We start from the raw sequence: 12809 nt of genomic DNA, 5'->3' as shown, positions 1-12809 counted from the left end.
TCACCAAGGAACTGACTGTACCAGGGATCATTCAACAAGTGAAAAATCAAAGTCCACCACCCGATATAATTAATTTAACACAAGATGAAGTACGCCTACGTCTGAGTAAATTAAACATTGACAAATCCCCAGGGCCAGATGGCATTCATCCACGAATATTGAGGGAATTGAGCTCCGTAATCGACAGACCGCTGTATCTCATCTTTTTAGACTCACTTGTAACAGGGTTGGTGCCTCAGGATTGGAGGATTGCTGATGTGGTACCGACATTTAAGAAAGGTAAGAGGGTAGATCCAGGCAACTACCGTCCAGTAAGCCTGACATCAGTAGTATGCAAAGTTTTTGAGGGCATTTTAAGGGATGACATGCAAAAATATATTGCAGAAAATAATATGATAACTGACAAACAGCATGGATTCATGAAAGATAAGTCGTGTCTAACCAACCTGTTGGGGTTCTATGAGGGGGTAAGTTCAAACCTGGATATTGGTAATGCAGCTGATGTGATTTATTTGGACTTTGCAAAGGCATTTGATACTGTACCACATAATAGCCTTATACTAAAGCTCCAGAAGCAAGGACTAGGGGACACAATATGCAACTGGGTAAGGAATTGGCTAAAAGATAGGAAACAAAGAGTAGTCATAAATGGTACATTCTCTAAATGGGCTGTAGTCAGCAGTGGGGTGCCGCAGGGATCTGTGCTTGGACCGATTCTTTTTACTCTCTTTATTAATGACCTTGTGGATGGGATTGATAGTACAGTGTCAGTCTTTGCCGATGACACCAAACTATGTAGGATATTAAAAACTGACCTGGATAGTACAATATTACAAAAAGATCTGGATAAGATGTCAGAATGGGCAGATACTTGGCAAATGAGATTTAATGTTGATAAATGTAAAGTAATGCACCTAGGACGGAGTAATCCTATAGCTGCATATACATTAAATGGAAGTAAACTCGGGACTACAGAACAGGAGAAGGACTTGGGTATTCTCATTACAAATAAGCTGAGCAGCAGCACTCAATGTCAAGCAGCAGCTGCTAAAGCAAACAAGATTTTAGGGTGTATAAAAAGAGAGATTAGATCCCGTGATCCCAACGTATTGTTACCCCTCTATAAATCACTTGTAAGGCCACATCTGGAATACGGGATCCAGTTTTGGGCTCCACATTTTAAAAAGGACATTCAGAAGTTAGAGTCAGTTCAAAGGCGGGCAACTAGACTATTACAAGGAATGGAAGGCCTCCCATATGATGACAGGTTGAAAAAGTTAGATATGTTTAGCTTAGAAAAAAGACGTCTCAGAGGAGATCTCATTTATATGTATAAATACATGTGTGGTCAATATAAAGGACTGGCACATGACTTATTCCTTCCAAAGACAGTACTAAGGACCAGGGGGCACTCACTGCGAGTGGAAGAAAAGCGATTCCGAAACCTAAATAGGAAAGGGTTCTTTACAGTTAGAGCGGTCAGACTGTGGAATGCCCTACCACAAGAGGTAGTAATGGCAGATACTATAACAGCTTTTAAAAAAGGGCTGGATGATTTCCTCAGTACACAAAACATTGTTGGTTATAAATGACTTAGTGACTAAATGTAGAACTGGTGGAGGAAGGTTGAACTAGATGGACCTAGGTCTTTTTTCAACCTAAGTAACTATGTCACTATGTAACTATCTGATCGGTTTGCTGGAAGGCAAAGCGATCAGATGATGTGTCAGGTTAAACTACGTGAATCACATGACACATCAGCTGATTGTATAAAAGCCGATTATACAATCAGATGATGCATCAGTAGAAAAAAAAAAATAATAAATAAATACTCACGTCTGTGCTGATTACCAGCAGCTCCTGCAGCGGAGTCTGATCCTGGCCCATCACTGCAGGAGCTGCCGGTAATCAGCTGATGAAGTCCCCTGACGGCAGGATCAGCTGATAGCCGGCCGGGCGACACCGCGAGAATTACGATCAGCTGATGCGTCAGGTGACTGCATCAGGTGATCCACCGCCAGGTCCTGCAAGCTTCGTACGTCCCCCGGGGAGACTGCACACAGCCAGAGCGGCGGTACCGAGACAGGGGCTGGAAGCAGGCATGGAACCGGGACCCTGCAGACAGGTGAGTATGACATACACACACACACATACACACTCACACACACTGTATATACGCACACACTGTATATACGCAAACACACTGTATATACACACACACACACACACTGTATATACGCACACACACTGTATATACACACACACACATACACTGTATATACGCACACACACACTTTCTTCCCCTGGCTGTGTAGAGCTGCTGCTGTCTCTGTGTTATTGCTCTCAGTACATCCACTGGGAAGAGGCAGGGAGGAGGGTTTGGGTGGGAGCAGAGTGGGTGTATTAGACACAGTGGGTGTGTTAGATAAGCTAGACACCGCCCTAGAGCCACAAAGAATTCTGGGACTTGTAGGAACTGAACACAGGAAGTCAGAGGAGAGATTAACCCCATCAGAGCTGGAGCCAGCAATGAGCATGTGCTGCTAGTGCACAATAAAAGCTAATTTTGATGAAAAAACATAATAGATGTGTTGAGGGGCACATATTAGCAAGATTTATCAGAAAAAAAAAATCAGTTTTGGTAACTGGACAACTTCTTTAACCCTGCCCTCGCCCTCCCCAGCCTGAGAATACTGGGCCGCCGCTGTGTGTTTACCTCGGCTGGACGGTAAAAATACGGCGGACCCGACGTTTTTTTTATTTATTTTTATATGTACGTTTGATTTCTATGTGTATTATATATGTCCGTGTCTGTGTGTGGTGTGTGTGTTTACTCTCTGCTCCGCTTCCTCTTCCTGTCATAATGATATCACTTCCCTGCAAACCGCAGGCAGTGATGAACATTATGTCCCGAAAACACGAAATACCGCAGGGAATAACGCAGGAAAACGCAATGAACCGCACAGAATTTGCTACCTGCGTTATTCCCTGCGGATTTTAACGATTACATTACAGTCAATGGAGTGAAATCCCGCAGCTACCTGCGGAAAAGAAGTGACATGCAATTGTTTTTGCTGCGGGATTCCCGCAGCAAAACATGCAGCTGTCAAAATCCGCCTAGTGCGCACAGCATTTTTTTTTCCCCATAGGATTTGCTGGTGAATCACTGCAGAGATATGTTATGAACATTTTTCTGGAGCGAAGTATGCAGCAAATTCACGGGAAATCCTGCGGCACTGGGGTCCTGGGTTCAAATCCCAAAAAGAACAACAGCTGCAAAAAGTTAGTATGTTCCCCTCGTGATTATGTGGGTTTGCTCTGGGTTATCCAGGTTCCTCCCACCCTCCAAAGACATACTGATAGGGAATATAGACTGTGAGCCCCAATGGGGACAGTGATGATCACATCTGTAAAACACTGTGCTTTTGAATTAACAGCACTTTATGAGTAAAATAAATGCAATTTTACATATAATAGTAATTTATCAATGAAATCTTACTATATTTTCCCCAAAAACAGAAATATGACCAGTTTCAAAGAGTTGCTGGATCCTGTACTTACTGGGAAAAAGCGAGAAGACAGCGGATCAGAGTTAAGTGACGTAGAAAGGCTATGAAGAACAGGTCAGACCTGCTTTTGGATCTTGAGAAAGTCAACTGAGAGCTGATTATATAGAACATTATTTCTTCGGACGTAACGGCCATGTGCAATGCTGCGCTCAGTGTTTAGCCTTATGATTAAACTGTATCATGAGAGCGACTTTAGGATTTTCGGTGATTATTCAGGTAAATATGTCAGTGGTAGCATTATACTTGATACATGATGTTGATTTCGTTGTCTGTCACTTTTTCTCACTTTGCATCCAATTGCATGTGTCAGTAAAACAAGAACAATGCACAATATTGACATTGTTATCCTTACCCTTGTTTGCATAAATGTAACTTACATGTTACTTTTGGGTTAATAATTAAAGCTAAAATGAAATTCATGAAACTTTCTCTTTACCACTTGATTTTCATTCCAAACACTTCTACTGATTTATCAGAAATAGAGAAATAGAGCAGTCCTACTGATAAGCCAAAGAACAGGGAGTTTGCAATTACTATTTTTGGACACCATGCAAATGTGTACTTAAAGAGCACCCGTCATGTGAAAAAACGCTATTAACCTGCAGATATGGGGTTAATCTGAAGGTTGATAGTGCTCTAACAATGTGTGGCCACCACACAGAAAGCCCAGCTGCTGGGAGGAAATGAACATTTTTCTTCCCCGCAGACTTGGGCTTTCAGTCATAGAGGTACGGCCGGCGTGGTTTCAGTCCCCGGTCAGGGTTTAGTGAGCAGCGGCTGTAACCATGATCCAGCATTGACTGACAGCCATCCCTGTACTGATACAATGCTGAACCAGTTGTCAGTCAGTGCCTGGGCGTGGCTACAGCTACCACTCACTATGTACAGAGCAGTGACTGAAACCACACCCTTATGACTGAAAGACTGACGCTCCCAGGAAGAATTAAGTTCATATTCCTCCAAGCAGTGAGGCACTATATTTACAGGTTAATATTGTTTTTTTTCCACATTAGGTTCCCTTTAACTGTTGACCGAATGATTTTTCAGTTCTCTCTCCCAACTATCCCATACACAGGAATGTAGGGCTCAGTCAAGTGTTACTGTGTTCTCTATGAGAGATTTGCTGCCAGACTCATTGGGTAGAAACCTATCTCTAGGGAGAACAAAAGGACAAGCACCTGAAGTATAGAAGGCTGGATCCTTCTCTTCCTTAATATCATCTGTTGGGAAAGAGGTGAAAAGCCCCCATACACATTTGACAATGCCGCCGATATCAGTGAGTTCTACCGACACTGGTCGAATGTATATCGGGGCCTTTACACATTTATTTAGCATAAATCTCTGCGGGACCTCTGTAATGGGTCAGCATTAGTGATGAGTGAGGACTACCTTGCTTTGGTGCACGGTACTCATAATGAGCAGTTGGATGCTTGGATGGGCATGACTCGAGCGCCTGAGTATAAAGGAAGTCAATGGAGAACTCGAGCATTTTTCCTCCGTAAAAATGCTTAAGTTCCCCATTGACTTCCATTACTCGAGTCGCGCCCATCTGAGCGTCCAACTGCTCATTATGAGTACCGAGGACCTGAACATGGTAGTGCTTGCTCATCACTATTCGCTACAAGTACTGAGCACCTGAGCATGGTAGTGCTCACTCATCACTACTCGTTACGAGTACCAAGCATGGTAGTGTCCAGTCATCACTACTCATTACAAGTACCGAGCATGGTAGTGCTCGTTCATCACTACTCACTACAAGTACCGAGTACCCAAGAATGGTAGTGCTCGCTCATCACTACTCGCTACAAGTACCGAGTACCCAAGTATGGTAGTGCTCGTTCATCACTATTCACTACAAGTACCCAGTACCCAAGCATGGTAGTGTTCGCTCATCACTCCTCGCTACAAGTACCAAGTACCCAAGCATGGTGGTACTTGTAGTGAGTAGTGATGAACAAGCACTGAGTACCCAAGCATGGCAGTGCTCGCTCATCACTACTCATTACGAGTACGGAACAATCAAGTATGGTAGTACTCACTCATCACTATCCATTACGAGTACCTGACCATCATATTGGCGGAAGTAGTCTCTCATGTTCCAAGCTTTGATATTGTAATTACAACACCCCCTAGCGAGAATCACTATGCAGATGGCGGCAGAACAGTCACCAGATTCTGGTGCCAACAGTAACTGAAGGCTGCTGCTATAGTGGACATTTATTGCCCATGAGAATTATTTATATTTGTTGTTTTATTATTGTTTTTTTTGCATTTGTTTTGCAATAAATATCATTTTAATATAAAGAATCAATTTTAACACAAAATTACAAGAAGCCATTTCATGTGTTCAATTTGGTTTTAACAGCTACTTACACATCAAATAGTGGATAACACTAATGGCACATAACAACGCAAAAATGACAATTTGGAAAAGATTTCAGTTATTGCTTTGTCATTGGTAAGGCTACAAGGCCATGTCTGTATATGTCGGCTCAGTGGGTATTCCATTCTTCCTGTAGAAGGTGTCACTCACAATGCGGCATCGTCGAAATTGGGGACAGTTGTCTACAAGGTTACCTGGTAAGAGAGATACCTTTAGTTATTTATGCATTATGAAACTGATACTTGGCAATGGTGGAAACAATTAGGAAAAATTACATTTTAACCATAGCAGAAGTTTAGGACATGTAAGGGTCGTTTGCAGTTTAGTTATAAGTCAGAGTAGAGAATAAGTCACATGTTGGAAGAAAAAAAAAAAGAAAAGGTTAAAAAATAGGGATGGGTTGTAAAAAAACGATATTACTGTTCCTCATGTCATACATGTTTGTCAGGGCAATCACACAGGCACAACCGCTGTGCCCAATTGATATCGGCATAAAGCATTCCTGCATTACAGGGAGCCTGTCTGATCCCATGGCTGTCCCCAGTCGTCGCTACTATAGCACTATGTGTGCTGATTTCTTTATTCTAATAAGGTGTTTTGTGTGATTACTTAGGGATCGCTCACCCTGGCGTATAACACGGCTGAGTGCTATCCCACGTTTTATCAGATAGCACTCGGTCCAATGTTATACTATGGGGCAGTACCGATCAGCATTTTTTTTTTCATGCCGATTTGGGATGAGAAAACATTCACAGCATGTTTTGAGTGGCTCTGATATTCGGCTTACATGCACCCATACAAGTCTATGGGTGCGGGTGAAATATAGGACTGCACTGATGTCATACGAGTACAGTCCGATTACTGTGAACACAGGCAATGGAGAAGATGGAGAAATTAATCTCTCCTGCTTCTCCTCACCTGCGATCCGATTCTTATATGTGAGAGGATCGGGTTGCGGTGATTGACACTCAGCTCACGCTCACAGCAGTTTGAGCCCAGTGTCCTTAGCTTATGGCGTCCGATTCTCTCGCCAGTGTGAGCGCACCTTAACACTGCAATGTTTAAAGAGTAGTTTTATCCTGCAGCGTTGTACGCGCTAATGATATAGGACTGACCTGGAGGGTGTCTTTTCCCTGGATTAGTCTATACCTGAGTGAAAAAGACATTGCATTGGACTAGTCCTCCCTCAATAGCACACGCTGCAGGATAAAACTACATTACTCATATATTGCAGTGTCAGTAAAACACCTAAAGATATCTGCACCCATGCTGCTAAAATAGTTGGGACCCAACATGTTCCCCTTAACTGTTACAAATAAGTCTGATACTGACAGTCCTTGAAAGGTTTTGTGAAAACAAGAAATAAAGCCCCTCAAGCTTACACCCAACCATACATTTCCCCTGTAACAGCTGCTGCACTGTTGCATGGTGGTCCCTATGAGCACTATGAAAAAACTTATTTTGTCTTAAATTTTATATTTTTTTAAATATTTTCTCCTGCGTAGAAACTTGGGAAACTTTACAAATCACTTTATTAGGGGATTTGTCTTCATCCCTGTAAAGAAATTGCATGTAAGTGGCTTCCATACCCCTGAATTCCCTCAGTCTATTTCCCTGCCATTAACTGCACTGATGAGTCTGGAGCATCATTTGGAGTACTGATGCTGGCAGTGAATGGGTTTAGCGCCAATCTCTTCCTCCGAGTGTTCTTATCAGAACAGTCTTCAGCAGAAGGCTCGACAGACCCTCACTACCACCTTTATACTGTAATGGAAGCATTGGAATTACATCTACAGGCATCCTGTTCTCATTCTGCATCCCCCCACCTAATTATACCTACATGGTGCTTGTGTGAGCAAATCCAATGTTTCCATAACAGTATACAGGGGCACTGAGGGTCATTGGAGTGTAAGGGGACAGTGCTGTGGGTTAGCCCAGCTGCAAAGCTATGTGATAGGCGCGCTGGCAGAGCTCAGTACACATAGAGGAAGATCAGTGTTAACCCTCTCATTACAATCATCAGTACTCCAAATGAGAACGTCCTGATATCAATGCAGCTAAACAAGCAAATGAACAGGAAAGGCCTGTTGTTCGGAAGCCACTTACATGCATTATATACAGTCATATGAAAAAGTTTGGGCACCCCTATTAATGTTAACCTTTTTTCTTTATAACAATTTGGGTTTTTGCAACAGCTATTTCAGTTTCATATATCTAATAACTGATGGACTCACTAATATTTCTGGCTTCAAATGAGGTTTATTGTACTAACAGAAAATGTGCAATCCGCATTTAAACAAAATTTGCCCGGTGCAAAAGTATGGGCACCTCAACATAAAAGTGACATTAATATTTTGTAGATCCTCCTTTTTCAAAAATAACAGCCTCTAGTCGCTTCCTGTAGCTTTTAATGAGTTCCTGGATGAAGGTATATTTGACCATTCCTGTTTACAAAACAATTCCAGTTCAGTTAAGTTTGATGGTCGCCGAGCATGGACAGCACGCTTCAAATCATCCCACAGATATTCAATGATATTCAGGTCTGGGGACTGGGATGGCCATTCCAGAACATTGTAATTGTTCCTCTGCATGAATGCCTGAGTAGATTTGGAGCGGTGTTTTGGATCATTGTCTTGCTGAAATATCCATCCCCTGCGTAACTTCAACTTCGTCACTGATTCTTGCACATTATTGTCAAGAATCTGCTGATACTGAGTTGAATCCATGCAACCCTCAACTTTAACAAGATTCCTGGTGCCGGCATTGGCCACACAGCCCCAAAGCATGATGGAACCTCCACCAAATTTTACTGTAGGTAGCAAGTGCTTTTCTTGGAATGCCGTGTTTTTTGCCTCCATGCATAACACCTTTATGTATGACCAAACAATTCAATCTTTGTTTCATCAGTCCACAGGACCTTCTTCCAAAATGTAAGTGGTTTGTCCAAATGTGCTTTTGCATACCTCAGCCGACTCTGTTTGTGGTGTGCTTGCAGAAACGGCTTCTTTCGCATCACTCTCCCATACAGCTTCTCCTTGTGCAAAGTGCGCTGTATTGTTGACCGATGCACATTGACACCATCTGCAGCAAGATGATGCTGCAGGTCTTTGGAGGTGGTCTTTGGATTGTCCTTGACTGTTCTCACCATTCTTCTTCTCTGCCTTTCTGATATTTTTCTTGGCCTGCCACTTCTGGGCGTAACAAGAACTGTACCTGTGTTCTTCCATTTCCTTACTATGTTCCTCACAGTAGAAACTGACAGTTTAAATCTCTGAGACAACTTTTTGTATCCTTCCCCTGAACAACTATGTTGAATAATCATTGTTTTCAGATAATTTGAGAGTTGTTTTGAGGAGCCCATGATGCCACTCTTCATAGGAGATTCAAATAGGAGAACAACTTGCAAGTGGCCACCTTAAATACCTTTTCTCATGATTGGATACACCTGCCTATGACGTTCAAAGCTCAATGAGGTTACAAAACCAATTTAGTGCTTTAGTAAGTCAGTAAAAAGTAGTTAGGAGTGTTGAAATCAAGAAATTGATAAGGGTGCCCATACTTTTGCACCGGTCAAATTTTGTTTGAATGCAGATTGCACATTTTCTGTTAGTACAATAAACTTCATTTGAATCCAGAAATATTACTCAGTCCATTAGTTATTAGATATATGAAACTGAAATAGCTGTTGCAAAAACCCAAATTGTTAGAAAGAAAAAAGGTTAACATTAATAGGGGTGCCCAAACTTTTTCATATGACTGTATATGTATATGTATATATATATATATATATATATATATATATATATAATATGTATATATATATATGTATGTATGTATATATATGTATATATATATGTATGTATATATATATATATATGTATGTATATATGTATGTATATGTATATATATGTATATATATATATAATATATGTGTGTGTGTGTGTATATATATATATATATATATATATATATATATATATATATATAACAAAGTCCCTAATACGGTGATTTGCAAAAGTTCAGAACTTTCCATGCTGGATGCATTTATTAAAAAAATACAATGAAAGTTTAGTTATATATTGCAAGTTGATCAGCGTTCATTTAGCTCTATTTAAATAGAGCAAACATTGGCACTATATGAGGCAAAGTGATGGTTAGTGCTATTGTTCACACACAGTGTCATTATTGCCAGCAGCACATCCCTGGTTACATGGAGAAAAGTGCTGCCAACAAATGATTGTAATATGATTGTCAACACAACGCAAGATGCAATCAGAGATGTTTGTGTTTTTGCAGACCCGCGTACTATGATCAATAGGGAAAAATAAATGTTTTTACAAACGTTACTTCACCCTTGTCATTGGCCCAATTAATAGGGTCCGTAAATCAATTAAAATTCATAATCTGTAGAAATATTCTGTAGTAAAATTACAATTACTTTCTTGTATGGGGGCAAATATTGCAATGTAGGGGTGTGGGCACATGACCATATTTTTGGTACAAGTCTAATCTGACAAAACATTGGATCCCACTCCAGTGGATCGCACTCCATCAAATCCACAAATCCATTTCTTTTTAATTGGACTGAAGAAAAAAAAATCTCAGCATGTCCGAGTTGCATCTGATTATTAGATCGCACTTGGCCATGCAAGTCAAAAAATCAGACCACGCTAAGATGACATCTGAGTGTGGTCAGATTTTCACGGACTTGCACAATGGAGAAGATAGAAAAATAACATTTCTATCTTCTCCACATCCAAGAAATCAGATCACACTATGATCACTCTGATCAGAGTGTGATTAATTGATGTGATTTTCTCGGATGATGCATCTAGCCTAAGAAAGACTAAATGGAAAGTTCTGTGGCTCATAGCTGCACTTGTGTGTTGTAGTGTATGCTATGGATCAAGAAGATACCTTTGCCTGCAGTGACTAATAGGTGACTTACCTACATGCCACCCATAGACCCAACTTGTTGCTAAAGGGTAGTAGTATTTCTCCTCGGGTCCAAGGCTGTTCCTTAATTTTAAGTAGCGGTATCTTCCTTTACCCTCCTTGGATGTGCCATGGTAGAGCAGACTTCGAGCTTCAGCACTGACGGGCTTCATCTGGGAATCTATTGTGCTGCTTTCCATCTGATCACTGCCACTGTTTGATGGCTCCAGGTCTTCTTTTTTGTTTTCTATCTTTGCCTCAAGATTTGGATGAGTAATAGATGGCAGCTTCAAATGATCGTTCACTTTGACTTTAATCTTTGATCTGTCATGTTGCCCAGCCTGCACGCCCTGTCTATATTGCCGCCACCAGTTCATGCGGGTATGGATCTCTTTCAGGTTAGACTCCTTTATGAATTCTTGTTTCTGAGTGGTTAAATTTAATTCCCGAGCCATTCCGTTTTATTGTATCCAGTTCTCTCACCGGTGGAAATAATTCTCACATCCAGCAATGGAAAAAAACTAACTGAACTGCATGGGTGTTAGATGGAAGGAGCCTGGAATATCCAAAAAATGAGAATGAAATGTTATTACTGTGATTTCCTATGAAGATTTATACCTACCCAGGTTCAGAGGTAGTCACGAACCTGACCCATCCGTAGCAATAAGGTTTTCACTGCTAGAAACCAAACTTCTGGATTTGGGAGGTGTAGCTGTACATTAGCCAGTCCATGAACGTGCCGACTACCTCCCTTTTATGTGTGTGTTCCCTGGGCACCTTGGTAATGCCTCCTCTTCTGTCACAGCTGGCCGGTTTGGTAACCACTAAGTTGCAGGCAGTGTTAGAGTCATTACTATTGTTGACATCAGGTTGCCATGGAGATAAGAAGTAAATGCAGAATGCCCAGTATCTTAGCAGTTTATGCCTTCACAATAAGTCTTTTTCTGCACATTGGGACATATGTAACAATCCAGAAGCACCAGTTTTTAATTTTCGCACCTAAAAAAATGGAGGTCTGGATGAACCCTAAGTAAAATTCACCATGTTACGTATATTTTATAAATGAACATAACAAAAAGACACGTGATCTCTTTCTCTGATACATAACACTCTTTCGAAATTCATTTATGAAATTCCAAAAATTAATTTCTCTACAGCACAGATTATGTCTGGTGAGACGTGATCTGATAAGTGGATGCCAATGAGAAAAGTCGTGTAGGAGTGCTGGGATATATGATCCTATAAATACAGGGTAAGAAAGCCCCAGTTACGTGCGGCTGCCTCTGATTCATACGGCTCCTTTGTTAGCAGGGATGGAAATAAAATAGATTCTGCACGCGTCAATAAATTCTAGGTTTGGATATCGGTGACTGGTTTCCAGGAAGAACAACCTATTAAAGGACAGGTCTGGGCATGAGATATCAGGAGGCCGCTGCACATCAGTGCGAATGCTCCCATCTGCCAATAGTTACTAAAGGATTCCTATTTGTGCCTTTGATGGTCAAACTGGAACAACTGCAGCCAGGTCCTAGCCACCAGACGCAGGCAACTAGCCCCCATACAAATGAAGACATTGTACCACAGTGACCAATGCAGTTTCCACAATTCGGGAGGTACACCAACAGCATCACTCACTTTGTATGTGAAGAAGAACTATAACCCCATTTATTACTACGCTTTTCTGTTTTCTTAACGTCTCTTCTGCAGGACGTGACTTAAACCAGTTATTCCCATTTTGGCCAAGGACAACAGAGATGGGGAAAAAGATTTTTAAGGGACTGTTTGGTCATGAAACTCATATGTAAATATAAAATTGGAAAAAGCACAGTTAATAAAGTAGGGGGTGAACTCCAATCAGGACCCCATCTTCTTTCTCTCTACAGGACCGAAGAAGTGCATTACAGTCAGCCCTTTAATTTCAC

General features: G+C 41.3%; 2 protein-coding genes across 2 annotated transcripts in view; one reads left to right on the top strand and one right to left on the bottom strand.

Annotated features, from left to right (window-relative positions):
- Positions 1-3889, top strand: part of LOC142301592 (uncharacterized) — a 118884-nt gene extending 114995 nt beyond the window's left edge. Inside the window, exon 20 of the mRNA XM_075342619.1 lies at positions 3520-3889. Coding sequence (XP_075198734.1) covers positions 3520-3616 — 97 coding nt within the window. The 3' untranslated portion in view covers positions 3617-3889. The remainder of the gene's footprint in view (positions 1-3519) is intronic.
- Positions 3890-5906: 2017 nt separating this feature from the next.
- SPMIP1 (sperm microtubule inner protein 1) lies at positions 5907-11743 on the bottom strand. Its single transcript, XM_075342618.1, has 3 exons — positions 11534-11743; positions 10901-11443; positions 5907-6146 (listed from the first exon to the last, which is right to left on the bottom strand). Exons 2-3 carry the CDS (start codon positions 11340-11342, stop codon positions 6034-6036), a joined length of 555 nt encoding a protein of 184 aa, XP_075198733.1. The 5' UTR covers positions 11343-11443; positions 11534-11743; the 3' UTR covers positions 5907-6033.
- Between the last annotated feature and the right edge of the window lie 1066 nt (positions 11744-12809).

Source organism: Anomaloglossus baeobatrachus, chromosome 4 (genome assembly GCF_048569485.1).
Source record: "Anomaloglossus baeobatrachus isolate aAnoBae1 chromosome 4, aAnoBae1.hap1, whole genome shotgun sequence".
Lineage (NCBI taxonomy): Eukaryota > Metazoa > Chordata > Amphibia > Anura > Aromobatidae > Anomaloglossus > Anomaloglossus baeobatrachus.
This window is presented reverse-complemented; position numbering and strand designations above follow the sequence as displayed.